The sequence below is a fragment of the Chiroxiphia lanceolata genome, chromosome 17, assembly GCF_009829145.1.
Source record: "Chiroxiphia lanceolata isolate bChiLan1 chromosome 17, bChiLan1.pri, whole genome shotgun sequence".
NCBI lineage: Eukaryota > Metazoa > Chordata > Aves > Passeriformes > Pipridae > Chiroxiphia > Chiroxiphia lanceolata.
The window spans coordinates 13770273-13788625 of record NC_045653.1 but is presented as its reverse complement, the minus strand read 5'-3'; the positions used below and the strand labels follow the sequence as shown (position 1 = coordinate 13788625).

The 18353-nt window shown below is 53.3% G+C and overlaps 2 protein-coding genes across 4 annotated transcripts; one reads left to right on the top strand and one right to left on the bottom strand.

The window, feature by feature from the left end:
* Positions 1–3349: 3349 nt before the first annotated feature.
* Positions 3350–11367, top strand: LOC116795179 (neuritin-like). 2 transcript variants are annotated; one of them, XM_032704605.1, is made up of 4 exons: positions 3350–3392; positions 3687–3834; positions 7414–7654; positions 11357–11367. In XM_032704605.1, exons 1-3 carry the CDS (start codon positions 3350–3352, stop codon positions 7637–7639), a joined length of 417 nt encoding a protein of 138 aa, XP_032560496.1. In that variant the 3' UTR covers positions 7640–7654; positions 11357–11367. The 2 variants fall into 2 exon arrangements, with proteins under 2 accessions (XP_032560496.1, XP_032560495.1); XM_032704604.1 differs by lacking the exon at positions 11357–11367 and having other exon boundaries at positions 7414–8432.
* Positions 10910–14056, bottom strand: SYS1 (SYS1 golgi trafficking protein). Of its 2 annotated transcripts, XM_032704603.1 has the most exons (3): positions 13865–14056; positions 13127–13194; positions 11492–12547 (listed from the first exon to the last, which is right to left on the bottom strand). In XM_032704603.1, the coding sequence occupies exons 1-3, from the start codon at positions 14024–14026 to the stop codon at positions 12307–12309; spliced, it is 471 nt and encodes a 156-aa protein (XP_032560494.1). In that variant the 5' UTR covers positions 14027–14056; the 3' UTR covers positions 11492–12306. The 2 variants fall into 2 exon arrangements, with proteins under 2 accessions (XP_032560493.1, XP_032560494.1); XM_032704602.1 differs by lacking the exon at positions 13127–13194 and having other exon boundaries at positions 10910–12547; positions 13865–14041.
* Between the last annotated feature and the right edge of the window lie 4297 nt (positions 14057–18353).

The following is an 18353-nucleotide window of genomic DNA, read 5'->3' as shown; positions in this document are numbered from 1 at the left end:
GAGCCTGCACCCTGTGCACTTACTCGTAGCTGCTGCCTTCAGCAGGTGGTTTTGTCCACCTAAATGTTGATCCCTATCTATAAGCACCCTCAGATCTGCCTGATGGTTTCCACCACAGCGTGAGATGCCAGCACTGTGGCTGGGGGGGACCAGGCTGGTGTAGCAAGAGTGGGAGTTTGTGGTCTCTGAGGAGCTGCAGCAGCAAATCTCTGCTGGGTACCTGCCAGTGCTGGCTGCTCACAACTCCCTGTGGCCTCCGGCTTCCCCACCGTCCCTGCTGCCCCCCTGCCCTGCCCTGCCCTGCCTTGCCAGCAGGGAGGCGAGCAGGCAGGGCCGTGGGATTAGCTCAGGTCTCTGCTATGTGACATGTCTGTGTGGATTGGCACCGGTTACTGCTGCGAGGTGTGGAGGCTGTTTGTGCACACACGAGTTTCCAGAGCACCCCGAGTTCCCTTGGGCTCTCTGCATCCCGAATCCTCACTGCAGAGACAGCACATGAGGGTGCTGCCTGTGCAGAGTGACACGTTCCTAGGCCCCTCACTGCTGTGGCCCCTCCATCCTGCCTTGCTGGGAGGGCGTTGGAAAAGCAGTGATATCATCTGCACGGAGCCTGACTCATCCTGGCTCTCCAGCACAAGCCGTGCCGCTCAGCGGGGCACACATTTTATTGCAATTAAACCATTGCAGGCAAGCCAGCTCCACATAATGATTTTTTTTTCTCTCATAGCAAAGCGTGCCTGCCCCCGGCCAAAAGGTGAGAGGGGATAGAGGTGACGCTGGAGTCGGTGGAGTCTCCACTTCTGGTAGGGAGCCCTAAGAATAAGCCTTGCAGGGTCTGTCTCAGCTGCTGCAGCATCCCTGCCTCCTTGTGCAGGCTCACAGCACTGTCTTGTGTCAACAACCCTCACCCTAACCGCAAGTGCTCAGGTCCCTGGGTCACCAGCCCGGGTCAGAATGACACCTATTGTCTCCACGACACAGAGCCCAGCTCCTGCCACATCCCCAGGGGACCAGCATCAAAGTGCACCTGTCATCAGAAGAAAATGTAAGGTGACATGTTCCTCCTGACCTTCCCACTCAGGTTTTTCCCGTCTCTTAGAGGTTTGGGAGGTGAGTCAGGAGTTGTGGGGAGAAATTGGCTGCTCAGGGAAAGGCAAACCAGTTCCAGGCACAGGTGAATCATTTGCTGGTGAAAATAGATCTTATTCTCTAGGAGGCGTGCGTGGACGGGGCTGGGAGTGAGCTGCAGCTTGACTCCACCAGGAAATTGTGGAGTCAAGAGAAGAACAAGAGGCAAGGCAAGGCAAGGCTGCTTTCCCAGTAAACGAGGCGATACATCTCAGGGAAGCAGCCTGCAGCAGGCAAGGCTCCAGCAACTTGTGGCCCTGTGGCTCCCTTAAAAGGGGCGATTTCAGCCTGGGACGATGGGGAGACAGAAGAGCCGTAAACACCCTCGAAGGAATGTGGCTGCTGAAACGGAGCATCTCCGCGGGTGAGGAGCGGTGGGGGGAGCCTGGATGGCGTTCACAGCACCGCCCTGTGCCAGGAGCCAGCCGGCTCCTTGGCCATGCCCTGTCCCAGGGGAAGGATCCCAGTCCCAGTGCTAACGGTCCCTGCTGGGGGAGGCTCCTGCCAAGCCCTGGGACGTCGTGTCCCCACATCCTGGGGCCCCAACCCGTGGTTGCTGCTGGCACGGGAGCTGCTAGAGCTGGGAGGGGGTGCACAGGCAGCAGGACATCCAGCCCCAGCTCTGGGTGAAGAAGGGGCATTCCTGGAGCACTTGGGCAGACACCTGAACAGAGTGAGGGGAAGTCCTGCATCAGGCTGGGGTGGGGGAAGCCCCCTTGCCCTGCACTCTTGCCTTCTTGCCCCATAGTTTGAGCAGGCTGGCTCCTTCCCAGCCGTGCTGCAAGCCATGTTCAGTGGTGATGTGTTTGCCCCGAGTAAATGCACCAACTTCACTGGGCCAGGCAGCTTTTTTAATCCTCCTGCATCAACAGAGGTGACAAAGGCCTTGCAGTACGTCGGTGCAGAGCTGGGGTTCACCTGTTCCAGCCCTTCCCAGCCATTGACCCCCTTTGTTGAAGAATTCGGGTACTGATCCAGCCCTCAGGAATCCAGGAGCCACTCAGGGCTGGCCAGTTCTGCTCTGCTGGAACATTTGCAGGGCTCTGGAGTTGCTTTGAGTAACAGAGGCTGTGGTAGTGCAGAGGATGGTGGCTTGTACTGGGGACTGCCACATACCCTGTGTGTGGGGATGCAGTGGCACCTCTGGGTCAGATACTCCCCTGCATATCCCAGGCTGGTGGCACATGGAATATGCACCAATAGCCTGACTGAAATAACTGTGCCACTTGCTTGTCTTCCAAGACTGATGGAGATGGGGCACGTGGTGCTTGTCTGTAAATAAATTTTTGCCAGAGTGACACGGATACTGTGTCTCCATTCCCAGGGTTTCCTTTGGAGCCTGTGCTCCAGGGAGCACAGGGATCTCCAAGCTGAGGTGGGGGATGGCCCCTCAGCCTGGCCCAGGCACCCCATGGAGCAGCTCCAGGGTGGGTGACCAGCCCTTGCAGCGATGCCCCCAAAGCAGGCAGGAAAACTCCTGCTTCCCTTCCTGTGGGAGCAAAGGGGACTCCTGGGGTGAGAGCTGGGATCAGGCCGCAGGGATACAAAATCCCAGTGGATGCCCTGAAGGCCATGACAGCCTTGGGAATGGCTGGAGGCAGGATCTGGACAGAAGGTTTTGGAGCTGTAGGTGCTGATGTTTAAGGCTTTGAACCTCCAAGCTCTCCGGGCTTTGCTTCCCACCCTGTATTGACTTAACCTGTGCCAGTCCAGAGCCCAAAGGCCAGTGAGGGATCCTTGCCCTGCCCAGATTCCTGCTGCTGGCAGCGGGCACGGGCCCACGTCCCCCACTCGGGGGGACACGTGGAGTGGGCAGTGCAGGCTGTGATGGGGAGGGGCCGGGGGGCTTTGGTGTGAGGGTGCTGGTTCTGGGGTGCCATGGACCCCATGGGTGCAGGGTCCTGGAGGGGGTGCAGGGTGTGGGAGCCGTGGGTGCTGCAGAGAGTGCCGGGGGATGCGATGCTGGGATGGGCAGGGGTGCGGGATCCCGGGGCTACAGGAGCCGGGGGTGCGGGGGCTGGGCCCGGGGATGCCCCCGAGCGCTCGTTAGCCTCGGCCCAGCCTCCTCCTTAATTAGCCGCGGCCGAAGCCGCTTATTAGCGGCGACCGGGGTCGGGCGCCCTCCCCGCGGAGGCGGGAGAGAGGGGAGCGCTGCCGGCCCCGGGGGTGCGGGCACCGGCACAGGGGCTGGAGCCCGAGCCCGGGCGGAGCCGGCAGCGGGATGGGGCAGCGGAGGGGTCCGGCCGTGCTGCTCCTCGCCCTGGGTGAGGGGGTGTCTGGGCTGTCCGGGAGGGGGTCGATGCCATGAGGGGTCCCTTCCTTCTCTCCCTCCGTCCCGGGCCGGGTCCTCGCGGCTCTCCCTGGCCGTGCCCCCCGCCGGTCCCTGCCCGCCGCCCCGGGCCGGGAGCTCATCTCGGGTGGATTGGGCGGGGGTCACCCCGTGCCCACCGGGCTCTCGGCGAACACCGGGCTCGGGCGGGGGGCCGTGGAAGGGGCCGGGGCACCCTGGGGCTCCATCCCCAGAGTTCCCCTCCTCACTTGGCCCCCGGTGCTGGCAGGGCACCTGGCCGGGCTGCTGGCAGCGGGACCCGCCTGCGCCGACGCTTACCGGGGCCTCTCGGACTGCGTCCTCAAGCTGGGGGACAGCATGGCCACCTACGAGGAGGAGGAGGGCATCGAGCTGCAGGGGCTACACCGAGTCTGCAGGTGAGTACAGTGCATGGCCAGCGTGGCTTTTGGTATTGCCCTTGTGTGAAGTCGTCTCCTTCAGCCCTCCCGGGTCCTGTCGTGCCTGCACATACTCATGTGTTCCACACCTCGCTCTGGTTTCAGACAGACCTGGTGAGCTCCCTTCCTTTGTCTGTCCATCTGTCCATCTCCTGCTTGTCTCCCACCGAAGTTTGTTTCCCTGGTCAAGGAGGTCCAGCCCCTAGAACTTGTTCTGCCAGCCTCTGCACTCCTGCAGCTGGGAGGAGCAGGGCTGGTGGGACCTGACCCACTCTGCTCCCAGGAAAGTCTCCCCTGGACCCCGGGTCTCAGGCAGTGATGTGCAGGTGGCTACTCTGCCCCAGGGCCCAGCGCTCCCAGGAGCAGCCTGCACCCAGCCCCTGGTGGGTCCTGCTGCCCAAAGCCAGCCTTGTCTCTCCCCACCCAGACCCTTTGTCCTTCAGGCTTGGATTTGCCCAGCCCTGGTTTTCCTGAGTTTGTAGCGATGCCCTGAGGTGACAGTGTCAGGAGGGTGTTAACTTGAACAGAAGAAGAAGAGCTGGGTAAGGAGGGGTGGTGTTGGGCAGGTTTGGGGAAAGAAGCAGCAAGGTGGAAGTGTCTGCAGAGAAGGAGGCAGCCCTGTGTCCCCAGCAGCAAGCTGTGGGGAGCAAACAGGAGTTATGAGGAAATGCAGACAGCAACGAAGGGAAAACCCACATGCCTGGGGGCAGTGGAAACCTGGCAGGGCCAGGCAGAGGACTGAGTGCCCTGGGGTCAGGTTTTCCAAGCTGCTGGAAACCACCCTGCAGGCTGTGACCTGCTCTGTATTCCCCTTTCTCCAGGAGACAGCCTGGCTCAGGATGAACAGTGTCTTTGGGATGTGCCTAAGGGTGGGTTGAAATGGGGTCTACTCTGGTTTGGACAGCAATTGATACCTTTTTTGGTTTTGTTAAATGAGGCTTCTTGGTATGAAAACACACCTGAGCAGGCAGCCCAGCCCATGCTGTCATTGACTGCTGGAGGAGCGATTCCTTTGCTGAAGCTCATGTGAAATGTGCAAATTGAGGTTTTCTGACAGCTCTGGGGCACAAACCACTGCAGAACAGGTCCTGGGATCTTCCCTGCTCTGCACCTTCAGGGACATGCCAGCTTCTTCTCCTGGTCCTAATGCACTGCTAGCCAGGCTCACTGTGCCTGGAGGAGCAAACTGATGATGTCCCTGCTCCCTGCCAGGTATTTTCAAATTATTTGCCTTTGACTCTCAATCTTATCCACCGCTGTTTGCATCCCTGGTGCTGTGGTCCCCTTTCCAGGAGCATGGCGAGGGATGGACACGGAACCAGGAGCTGCTGGGGGAGCTGATGGTGTCTCAACTCTGTGTGGTGCTGCCCTAGAGCAGCAACTCACCAACAGTCTGCCTGAGCAGATGGGGGCTGTGAAGGGTGAAGCACTGGGAATTGCCATCCCAGCTGAAAGCAGATCCAGGCAGGAGCTGCCATCCCCCTTCACCTTCCTCCAACCTTCTCTTGCCTGAAGACGTGGGTCGAGTTTAACTCTCACCTGGCAGAGCTGCCTTCTGCTGCTGCAGCTCAGGAGTGCCAGAGTTTGCCTGGGTTGGCACCAGGTTTTCTCATTATCTGGGAACGTTTATTCTGCCACAGTGACTCGGTTTAATGAACTCTCCCACAGCTGGTGTTCTGATGTGAGGACAGCTAAGCAAGCAGAGTGTTCGTGTTTGCCTGTGTGCACAGGGTGTCATCTCCAGCACAGGGCACCCACACAACCCCGAGCTGTGCCCTTCCAGTGTGCAGGGTCCCCACTCATCCAGCTGGGCTGCAGCCCCTTCCCCAGGGGTGGCACGTGTGCCTGGTGTCCTGGCACACACAGGGAAGGTGACAGAGCAATTGCTCCTGTCCTCCAGGCAGTCCCAGCTTGCCAAGGGCTGGAGATGATGCCCAAGGACAGGACAGCAGAGCTGAGGTGCAGGGGAGGGCAGGGGTGCCTGGGGGTGCAGCTTGCTCTGGGCTGGGGGCTGGCAGAGCCTGGGAAGCCCCCTGGGACTCAGGGGGTGCTGCCTGTGGCTGGTGCCTGCCTTGTCCCAGTGTTGGGTGTCAGGGCATGCACTCCTTTGAAGATTTACTTTTCAGGTATAAGAAACTCTCTCTGAAAGAAGTTATGGGGGAAGGTCAGTGGCAAGTGTGCCATAGAGCATTATCTGTCCTATGAGGAAGTTTTGACTTTGGAGAGGAACCACTTCCAGAGGTTCCCGTGGCATTTGCTAAGACTTGAGCTCCTGCTGTTTTATTTCCTGAGTGCATACCTACAAAACAGAGATCCTGAGTGTGAATTCAGCTGAGTTGGGACTTACAGACATGCTCAGGAGGACACAGAACCTGCCAGGCTGTGAGTGCCCTCCCTGTCACAAAGCAGCACCGACAGCAGCCTTTGGGGAGTCTGGTACAGAGTCTGGTTGTCCCATACTCAGCAGCCAAAAAAAACCAGGGGAGGTGCCTGTTCTGGTCCTCCCTCACACCATATAGGGGGGACATGGCCCAGCCTGGTCCCTGCTGTCCTTGTCCCCAGACAGCTGGAACCCACCCCACCCTGCTCAGCCTGGCACCAGTGGGCAGGGAGCTCACTGGAAAGGGCTCAAAACCAGCTGCTACAGAGCCCCCACGGGGCTTCACCAAAGGTAAGGGAGGAGCTCAGGGAAGGAATAAAGCCTTGGCAGGCTGGATACTGCTCTGGGTGAATGCATCATGGGGTCATCCCACGTGGCACTGGCCCCTGTGCGTTGGGATGGGTGGGGTGGTGTCATTGTGTCCCTCCTGGGAGAATTTTCTTGGGGGCTGTGGTTTTCAGCCCTGTTTCTGCTGGGGCTTTTCCCTGCCTGGTTCTAGTCTGGAAGAGAAAATAAAACCCAAGTTGCTGTCCACAGGAGAGGCAGGCAAAGGGGTCTTCAGTGAGCAGCTCCCAGTTTATTGCTGCAGGACTATGGGTTATCTTTGCCTGTCTTGTTTTTTCCTCCCAGAAGCCTCTGTGCACTGAACATCTACTCACACAGGCAATACCCAGCAGAAAAACGGAGATGACTCTAATGAGAACACAGTGAATAACTCCTCCTGCCCCTGCCCATACCTCAGTTCATGCTGCAATGCTCTGTGGGAGCTGTTGTCCTTCTCTGTGCTTTGTGCTCCCATTTGCCCTTGACTCCACTTGGAGAAAGCTTGGAGAAAGCAATGAATGAGATGCGCTGGGCCTTTGTTTGCAGCCTGTGTGAGATACTCAGGGTGCTTGGTGCTGAAGGGAAACATTTGTTGATGGAAAATAATGGATTTTATTGACTTCCAGAGACGGGGGGGAAAAAAAAGATTAAATAATTTCAGTGTTTTGAGGTTTGGAGTTTTAGCCAAGATACTCTGGCAGATGATGGAGGGAATGAATAGTCTGGGCAACTTGCACAAAACATAGGGGTTGTCACTGCTCAGAGGGCAGGATCAGGGCAGAGAGGCTCTGCCTGGCATCCAGCACTGTGGGAATGCAAAGGGACTGACAGTGTGGCGTCTCCCCTGGCTGCAGGTACTGGGATGAATTCCACACCTGTGCCCTGACGGCACTCTGGGAATGCCAGAAGGAAGCAGCAGCTGTCTGGGAGACACTGAGAAGGGAGTCCCGAAAAAACAGATTTCAAGGCAGCTTGTTCGACCTCTGCAGCCCCAGCATGGCCCAAAGCTCTGCCTGGACCCACGTTCCCAACGTTTCCATCCTCAGTATCCCCTTCATCGTCACTTGGGTGAACTTATAAACTGCAGCTCCGTGAGTATCCCATTAAAAGCAGTGGCAGTTTGTGCCCTGGCATCTTTCTGATCCTTTTTCCAAACCTGAGGAATATCCTGTGTGGAGCTCAGAGACACTCAGCTCCATCCTGTGCCTGTGGGACATGGGAGAACTTGGCAGAATCTCCTGGGTGTTCCTGTTGGTCTGTAATTTGGAATAATGCCTGTCCACTTCTGCTTCAAGACACAGACACAGATCTGGCTGTCTGGAGAATTTGGGAGCTTATAGGTATGGGGCAGAAGATTTAGGGAAAAGTGATAAATTCTGGAAAAATGGCAAATGTTGGACTCTTCCCACTCTTCTATGGCTACTGGAAGGAAACCTGTGTACTTTGCTGACTCTTTCCACCAGATCAACTCTCCAAGTTTTGGATTTGAGCACTGAGAACAAGATGGGCATTTTTACCACTGTTCTGTGAGGTGCAGGGGGTGGTGTCTGTCCTGTCACAGGCATAAGGGAGACCTTCTGCCCTGTATTGGCCCTTTTGCTTTAAGAACATGGTGAAACCCCTGGTGAAGAATCATCACAGCTGCATGACTTGTCTGGTACACATCTGGATTCCTGAGTAACTCCTGTGTTATGTGTAAATCCCTTTTCTAAGGACATAGAGAGCAAAAATATTTTGATTGAGGGAGAGTGTCAAGGCAGGACAAAAGGGATTTATAGCAACTCCTGCTTTGAAGCTTTCCCCAAGGTACTTGTAAGCAGCTCTGTGGGTAGAAATGTGTAATTCCAGAGTATTAAAGTGTGTTGTAGAGCCTACAGCATGGTAGTTGTTTGTCCTGGCTTTTGCTTGACAGCACATTTTCTTCTTTTGTGGCTCAGAATGTTGTTAGTTTTGCAGCTTCAGTACAAGCCTGCAAGTATGTGGGACAGAGGGGTGTTTGCAAGTGATTTCTGAATATGTCAGAGAAAAACAGCAATATTCTTGGGCAGTCCAAGGCAGTCTGTGCTTTAAGGATGCTGCTGGAGCTCTGTGCCCTCCTGGCTGCACAGGGCCATGGGAGCTGTAACTAGTGGGGGATGTGCTCTACAATGTGAGCAGGGGACCCAGGGCCCTGCCAGCCCCACAGATCCCACTGGATGGATTCCAGGTGGTGGGCAAGCTTCTACAGCAAAGGATCTTTTTGCCAGCAGTGGTGCTGGGTCATACTGCTCTCCTTTGGCACTCATGTGTTCTTCCTCTTACCTTCACTACCATCAACACTCTGCTCCTGCAGCAGCACAAGGGAACAAATCCATTGAGGCAAATTCCAAGAAATAAGTCAGCTGGTGTTCAGACAGTGCAACTTGACTTCCTGCAAACAGAGTTGTTACTCATGTACTCAGTACTGAGCATCTGGGGCACAAAGCCTTAGGGTGAGCAGTGGAGACAGGGGAAACCAGAGCACGGCAAAACCTGGAGTGAACCACTCAGATGCTTCATTCTTTAATTCTTCTTCCACTCCAACAGCAGTGTTTGTTGTTTGATCCTGTTCCCCCTGCCCTGTTATCTCCTGTCCTGCCTGTGGCTTGTAGCTGGGGAAAGCTGAAGCAGGTGGGTGTCATGTACAACCAAGGCTGGAGTATTTTGGATCCAAATCCTGTACTTGCTCTTTGTTTAGAACAGCTGTTTAATGCCTTTAGGAAAACAAATAAGCACAGCCCCCCCAATATCCCACAACCCTTACCTTCTCTTTGAATTTGGAGTTCCTCTCTGTTAAAACTTTCTGCTCTAAAACAGCTTTGAGGAAAGGGATTCTCAGATCTCCAAGTCTTCTTTTTGCAAAATCATGGATGCCAATGGCTGGCTGACACTGCCACTGTCTTGGAGAAGAGCAGGTGTTGGGACATATCTTCCCTGGAAGCAAATCCCTCAACTATTGCACACAAAAAACCCCAAAGATTCATTAAGAAACAAAGACCATCTGTCACTGTTCTGGTATGGAGCAGCAGATTTTTTTTAAAGCCAAAGGTGCTTCTAAATCTGACTGAAAGCATGTGAGAGAAAATTAGGTCTCACAGTATGGGAGTGATGAGTTTCCTCAATCAATATTTCATTTTTAGCAGAACTTCCTCTATGACTAGGACAATTACAGTAGAATTCCTTTAAAAAAAAAGTAATACCCAGATTCAGTCCCCCTGGGCAGTCAGCAGCCTTTCAGAAAGCATTTCTGACCCTATAGCACACTCCTGCTGATGCAGTGCAGCTCCTGGGGTGTCCTGCAGCCTCAATGTGAAAGCCACATTTGTCAAGGATTCTCCTCCTGGCTCAGAGAGACTCTCTGAGCCTCTCCAGATGCAAAGTACCCAGATTTCACCCCCCAGGGAGGCTGCTGAAGCAGTTACAGCATATCTTATGCATTCAAAAAGAAAGGGTAAGCGTTCCTTGGTCCAAAGTCTTCATCTCTGTTCTTGCAGGGGAACAAAGGTAGCAGCTCTGTTAATATGGGCTCACAGCAACTCTGGGATCAGCTGGAAGAATGTGGCTTTCCCTCCTTGGTCTCATGTTCACTGTAATTAGTCTTTAGCTCCCACTTACCCTAAGAACAACCCCAAAGAACACAGAGTTCACACCATGCTTTGGTGTGGTGTTAAGCCTTGAGGTAAACCTGCAAACTTTCCCTGTCCCTGCAGGACTGGGATGTTCTTTCTCAAGAATAGCAACAAAAAGCAGGAGAGGACAAAATGACCCTGAGGGAGTCTTAAAAGATGACTAACAACACTGTCAGTGCTTGTTACCCCGAGGCAGAACTGCCCTCTGCTCCACCCTGATCCCAACCACAGGCACACTCCTGCTCCTCCTTTCTGAGGGAGATACTGGCACCTACTGGAGACCAGTTTACATCCAGGCTGAGGTAACTGGGAGAAAGGCAAGTATCCTTGTATATGAGAACTGAGCTGATTTTGAGAAGGGATGGACTGTCTTGCTGCAAGGGCAGCTCTAGGAAGTGACCTCAGGGTGGCCCTCCAGGCTGGCTCCTGCCCAGAAAAACACTTGTGTAAACTCTTCCCTTTGAAAGGCTGCTGCTGTTTGAAACTCTGCTTACAGGGGGTTTGGTCAGGAAGGGCTCCTGGTGAAATCCCAGAATATAAAAAGTGCTGGTTACATTTGTTTAGACAGAAATCCTTCTCTGAGGCAGCCCTGGAGAGTATGTAAAGCACAGGATGTTATCCTACCTCAATTTACAGTGTCTGAGTGTGAGAGCAGGGACTGAAATACAGCTCAGTTCCCCAAGAAAGAAGTCAAAAGAGCAGCTTTAAAGAGTTTATCAACTTCTGTATCTCCACATCATCCCACCACTTTTCAACAAGCTGAATTAGCAAATAACTTATGCAAGTTAACATTACAAATATTAACGTACAAAGGGAAGTTACTGCAGCAAGATGCTGCACAGGAGAAAAATCTGTCTTTAGACCTGGCTTGGTCCTTGTTTGGGATTGCACAAACTGGTCACCCCTCAGCAGAACCCAGGCAGGATGTGGGTCTCCTTGCTTGGCCTGTGGGATCTGGAGGAATCACCAAGCTCTGGCCCCTCAGCAGTAAGGGGGGTGTCACTGCCTGGTGAAGTTTGTTTGAAGTGTCTCTAAATAAAGGCACATCCTGTTATTTCGAGAAATAACAGCAGTCTCTTATTTAACATCACCTCTACCAAACCAGATCTGTTGCTAGAATTCTGAAGCCGGGCAGGAACACCCAGACAAGTGGGAAGAGCAGCAGGTGGCTCCAGGACACCTCCAGCCTCAGGTTGAACATGGAGAGACCCTGGACTGCTGGCACTCCTCCCGAAGTGGGATTATGCCAGCTGACTTCCCAAGACAGCACTCACTGATGCCTTCCTTTCAGAGCAGAGGTATGCAATGTTTATTGTAGGAAATGTTATGTGCCCCAGACAGTGGGCATCTCACAGCCAGGTGTTCTCTGGCTGCATCCTTCTGTTGCCATGATACAGACACTCGTGGTACTCCTTGAAGGGCTCAGCTTCCCAGGAGAGCCATAACACACTCACAGCAACATAATGTTTTTATTATTACAAAAGGTTTCTTCAGCAAACTGCCGTCTGTCACCTCTATGTATCAAACATGGAAACAGCAAAACAAACCCATCTAACGTTATAGGTTATTTAGTGACTCAGCTGGTGATTCAGGTAAGTACAACTATTTTCCTTTTCCCCATCCATTCACTTCCTTGACTCCTTTCCCAACCAAAGCCCAAATCAGGCACAGATTGGAAGCAGCAGCTCCCAGCCCCACTGCTCACCGTGCCAGCTCCCGCAAGAAGAGCTGACCACTGTGTTCCCCACACAGGGCACTCCCACATCTTTAGGTTCCAAATGCTCCTTACGCACCAAGTTTTGCTACCTGGCTTTTAACAGTCTCTTGAGCGAAGAGTTTAAGGGCACACTCTCCGTACAGTCACGTTAATGCTTCGTGTTAACAAAATAAACATCTGCTCCTCCCCCGCTGCCAGCTGATGCCAGAGGAGATGCTCACACTCATGCAGCCACCGAGGTCCGGGGGGGGGAAAAAAAGAAAATTAATAACAAAGTCTCAACAGACCTGCTGTGCTTCTTCAGGGATGATTCTGAGGCGCGTGGGATGCACTTGTGCTGGAGACAACGGCGTTACCGCGGCGTGTCCGTCGCCAGGGCGAGTCTATACGTTGGACTTGGGGGCGGAGTTGAGGGGGATCTCCCGCAGCTCTATCCGCATGCACAGGTACTCCCCGATGGCCGCCATCAGCGCCGTGCACACCACGTGCACCAGCCACCACGTCAGCGTCGACGGGAAGCGCGAGTTGTAGATCCAGCAGCCCAGGAGGTGGAAGAAGTGCACCGTGACCGTGAAATCCAGGCACTGCTTCCCGCGGCGGATGAAGTACAGCAAGGCCAGGGCGCTGCAAAGGTAAGGGCAGGAGGTGAACGAGATGCGCTGGGCCCGTGGAAAAGGGGGTGCAGCAAGAGCTGTCAGCAGTGCTGGTTATTTAGCGGTTTTAAAACTTCTTCAGATGTTTTAAGAATAGGTTGGTTTTGACCTCTCTCCCGGCCACTGCAGCAAGACTTACATTCTTACAGCTTTTTAATTACATGATGGCAGGGAAAGGAGATTTTAGTGCAAAGAACAGGTAGGAATTCTTAAACTATCTCCCCCAGTAATCTCTGTGCAGTGGCTAAATTCATAAATCTTTACAGATCAGTGTTTGCTGAGATCCATTAATTCTAACTTTCAGTAAAATCTCTCACAGAAGCAAACCTCATTCCCAGCTGGGAAATTGAGGCAGTGAAGTTAAATGACTTTTCCAGGTTCTAGAAAGCCAGGAGTCAGCAGTTCCCAACTGCCCTCAGCAGACATGCTCGACCAGGCACAGGGATTTTGGGAGACGCTTTCAGAGAGGCAGGACATCACACTGAATTCTCTTATGGTTCAACGTTAAGGAAGGACAAGACGCAGGTGCTCCAGCTGGCTGCAGACTTACCAGGTGAGTGCATTGAGGATGAAAGCCATCATGGAGAGCCTCCCCGGCGGGGTTGAGAAGCCTAAAATCTACATGGGACTATTAGTAGGAACCCGCGGCACAAATCGTAGCCCAAAATCTGCTCCCGTGGCCCAGCCACATCAGCACGGCCCCACACGGATCAGGAACTACACCAGGAGCCTGGGCAGTTCTGCCTGAATGTCTGGGGGGACCTATGGGAAAGGGAAAGGTCTAGTTCTATTCTGAAGGGAACCTCTTAAACCGGGGAGGGGGGGGTCCATACTGGGGTTACCTATATGGGCAGGGGCAGTTGCCTTTATACTGGGGTTCCTATACAGGGTGTTTGTCTCTATAAGGGGGTATCCCCTATACAGCGAGGTGGTGTCTCTACACAGGGGTACCAACCTATACAGGGTGTCTGTCTCTATATCGGGGTACTGTCTCTAACCCGAGGTACCATCTGCACATCGAGGTGCTGCCTCTACCCCGGGGCACCCCCTATTCAAAGGGAGGGCTCTACTCTGGGGGCACCCACACAGACAGCGGGTCTGTGTGCTGGGGGGCAGCTATACGGGGCTGGGGGACCTCTGCCCCCACACTGGGGTGCTCCCTGGGCGGGGAGCTCTCCCTAACACCGGGAATGCCCACACTGGGAGCGGGGTCTGACTCCCCCAGCACACCCCCACCCCGCTCCAGAGGCCTGTGTGCCCACGGCGGCTTCCCGGGGCGCGCCCTCACCTCGTCGCTGAAGACCTGCTGGAGGGAGGGCCCGGTGCTGCCCAGGGTGCCGAGGAGGGCGAGCCAGAGCCCGAGCGAGCTGTAGTAGCCCGCCTGCAGCAGCACCATCTGCGCCACGATCAGCGCGGGGTCCCACACGTAGCTGCGGAACTGCGCCGCCATGGCCGGCCCGCCGCGCGCCGCACGGGCCGCGCCGCCGCCGCAGCGCCCCCTGGCGGGCGGGAGGACCCGGCGCCGGCCCCGCCCGCAGCCCCCCGGGCACGGGGCGACCCGGGCTCGTTTGAGTGTTCGCCGAGGGTTTTGTTGTTTTCGGAAAGGCCGCGTGTACTTAAGGGCTGTTATATTGAGCCACTTTGAGGGCACTTGGCCTGTTCAGCCTGGAGGAGAGGAGGCTGTGCCCGGTGACCAACACCGGCTCTCTCACATCCACCTGCCCTGGGCATCCCCAGCCCTGCCCCTGCCCTGAGCCAGTGCATTCAGTAACTTGGCTGGCCAGCCCTTGCTAAAAAGACAGAGTCCCTGATGCCCTGCCATACCCCCTCTGTGATCAACCCTTGGCTGCTGGGTCTTGTTCTGGTAGCCTCAGTGAGCTGTCCTGCTTGCTTGGCTTCAGATATGAGAATTATCAGTGTCTGAATAGTAAGATCCCCAAGGCTGTGTGAGACAGTGGAGGATTTTGGAGATAAGGCTTCCCCAGACCCTGCTCCCTGCCCATCTGCACTGGTGTCAGTGCATTCAATAACTTGGCAGAGCAGTCCTTGCTAAAAAGACACAAATACCAAACATACAAGAAATTATTGTCCTGGATATTTCCTTTCATCTCTAGGGTAGTTCCTGTAGGCACCGAGGCTGTTTGGCAGCTGCTGCCCAGCTGTGCTCATTTTTTAGCTTTAGGCCACCAGGCACCAGGATGTTGTTTTGAGTCCTGGTATGCCCTGGCAGCACCTTTCCATTACAGGGCTGTGTTGTGTGCAGGGCTTGGCTTCTTTTGGGAGGTTTCTTCTGCTACATTGTGGTTTCTTCTCTTTAGCCTCATGAAATGGCCAGGTGCCAGAATCCCTCATGCTCTACTGTACCCCTTCTGTGGTCAGCTCTTGGCTGCCGGAGCTCATTTTGGTGGCCTCAGTGAGACATCCTGCTTGCTTGGCTTCAGGTATGAGAATTGTGACTGTCTGAATAGCAAAATCCCCAAGGCTGCTTGGGACAATGGAGCATTTTGAAGATAAGTTCTTTGCTGGAAAAAGGAGAGGAGGCAGCCCCGGGGTGTTTCGGTGGATGGGGGAGTTGCCACAAGACCCATTGTCACCTGGAAAAGAGAGGAGGAGGACCAAAGGGGATTTCAGCTTCTCTGGGAGGTGATAGGCTCACATCAGTCGTGGGTGTGGAATATTCTGGCTACGGGAACTCAGATTATGATCTCTGACAGTCTTTCATGACTTTTTTCCATGCCTCATATGGGAAGTTCCCTAAGCGGCTTTGCTGCATGTTTTCCTTTCCTCATGCTGTGAATTTCACAGTGCCGAGGCAGGTTTGACACATTTTGTTCCTTGTTCCCGGACCTGCTCCTGGAAAGGATTGTGCAAGGCAGAGGCAGTGTGTGGTGGACATGAGCCACTGCTGCTGAGTTCTCACTTGGGCCTTCGGAGAATTTATCTTTGCAGAAGCTCCAGCTCAGCCAGTGCACAAATGAACACAGGAAAATCCCGGCCCTGTCAGGGCTGTCTGCTGACAGCACATTGCTGAGCATAAATTGTGATACTCGACACTTCCTCTGTTAATTCTAGGTAGAAAATTGGTTTCCTTTCCTGAAATCTGCTGTGCTTGGCTCTCATAGATGTGCAAGCCAGCACTTAGATATTAATTCTCACTTACCTCTTTCTTTTATAGTCCCTTATAGGACTGACTTTCCTATGCCAGCAAAAATTTTGGTTGTTTAGTCATAGCTGACTAAAACTCCAAGCTAGTGCAAGGTAGGACTGTTGGTATTAATTGCTGTGTGTCTTTCCACAGCCAAATAACTGATTTATCCAAAGGTCCCTGGGATCACAAGATGTGAGCTGGTGTTTTAGGAGGGGTTGACTTGAATTCCTTCTGAATTTGATGCTCCTCCCTGTTTGGTTGCTGGCCTGTAACTGAAGGCATCGCATGGGCACGGCAGCAGCTGAGCTTGAGGTGTGATTTGAGGGTCCTTCCTGCCCTGGGCAGGCAGAGAACTCCTATGATGTGGTGAAGTGCTGTGGCACAAAGACATTTGTGCTGAGGCTCGCCTGCAGCCCAGTTTGTGAATTTATTTCCATGCTGACCTTTGTGAGGGCATGGTCGTGCTTGTTTGTCTGTGCTCCTGATTCAGCTGTCTCTCCTCTCCAGGCTGCTCCAGCTTAGGGAACCATGCCCTTCTCCTGGAAAAGAGGGTGTTCTTCCCATGAGGAGCCTTGCCCCACACCCCTGCTCTGTGGAAGAAGGTTTAAAGTGGACCTGGAAAGTAAACTGTATTGGGGCATTCTCAATTTTCCTTTTCTTCCTCTTTAGCTCAAACAGAAGTCGGAGACAGCTGTGAAGAGAACATGTGTTAAAGGGGAAAAGGAAACACTGAGATCATGATTTCTAGGGTGCTGCTCACTCGGCTTCTGGTTAGAACGTCCTTTTTTAACCAGTGACTGTTTCGTGTGTGACACCTGCATGTTGCAAAGAGCAGCAGGGGAAGGAGAAGTGGCAACGTGCCCAGGACATAGCAGATGCCCCCGGAGGGTGTACCCGGATCACGTGCAACTATTGTGGTCACTTCTTTATCAGGAGCCTGGAAAAAGAATGCCCTATTTAGCCAGGAATTCTTTCAGTAAGAAATAGCTGTCTAGGAGGGTATTGTTCTCCCTCCTCAGGAATCATGGCCTAAAAAAGGAAGCTGTTTATTTAGGTGCTCCATATTTTAGTAGCTGGTGTACAAAGGGTGGTGCTGTCTGAATGATCCTTGCTGGGGTTGTTTCCCTCTTGCCAGGCAGGTAGGATTTGTGCTAAGGTGACCTTTGCCAAAGGGACAGTAAGGCTAAGAGCACACATTTCCAGAATAAGTCAGCATGAAGTGGCTCAAAGTGCGGGATGAGAGTTTTCAGTCACTCCTCTTCCTCCACCCATGTGGTGTGCAGGTGTGTTTTTCCAAAGAGTACAGAACGGGCTTTGGGAGCTGAGATTTTTTTAAAACTCTACTTAAGGTTTCTTTGTGCTCAAGAGTCCTGCTCCAAGCTCAGTCTAAAATCTGCCTGTAGGAGCTGTGCTGAGCTTGGCTGGAGAATCTCTGTTCCTGGCTACTACAGTAGGATTTATGATCTAGAATTGTCTAAAGGGCCCTGTGTGTGGCCTTCTCAAGATTATCTAGACATTTCTTGATGTGTCATGTAAAAATGTGATTCGCTCACCCTCCAAATGTGTTGTATTCTGACACTCCCTTCCACTTCCAGCATGTTTGCATTGTGTTGGTAACTGACAGCTGTTTATTTTTTATTTTCAACACAAGAGTTAGGTAACCCTTCATACTGAGCACTGGGTTAGGAACAATGGTGGCCAGCCTGTGTTATTTCTCTGCCAACTGCAATTTTTAAAGGGAGAAGGGAACTGACACACCTTGAATGTTAGAATTCGTTGCCCGGAACAAATGTGTTTCTCAACATGCATTTTATTTTTCTTCTGCTTCTCTCCCTTGTAGTTTAGTAGTTAGTCATTTCAGGAAATGACATTTCAGTGGTGCCTCTTTGCTTGCTGGGCCCATTTGTCCTGTTGCTCTCCATGAATGTGATATACCCATGGATTGTCTGCATTAATCCAGACAGGAGAATGTCACCATTTTGAGACTGAACATTTGAAGGGCAAAATGAAGGAAGCTATTCTATGGCCATGGGTTTACAGAACCATACTATGATTTTTGTGACTGCATTTCCTCTGATTCTTTTAAGATACAGTCACAGAACGTTTCCACGGAAGGTGGGGAAGGGAGGTGGATCTACACAACGCACTTTGAAAATGTCATTAGTAAAGTTAAATACATTTGTTCTCAGGGTTGGAAGGCACATTAGGGTCGAGTTTAATTTTTTTTTTCTGTTTCCAGAAGCCCAAGATCAGTTTGCTTGAGGGACTGTGCATGCAGGTGTGACTTGGATGGACAGTGCGTGTGGTCCCTGGGCCAGGCAGACTGACTCCTCTCCATTCTATAAAAGCAGAACTGCCCCAGGAGGGAAAATGCTGTGCCATGCAGGGGAAATTCTTGGTGGAGTGGGTGTGTGTTGAGGGGAATGACAACCAGGAGCAGTTCAGTGTAATGTGCTTGTTTGGAGAGGAAGTAATCAGGCGAGTGAGCAGGGTTTGTAGCCACAATACAGAAAGCTGGTTTTGAAAGCATCTTTGTGGTGGCTGCTTTGCTTGGAAGGAGGTGTATAGAGGTCATGGCCATATGCACACAAATCCAGGTGGCATGTAGAGGGTTAGGGGCCATGGAATG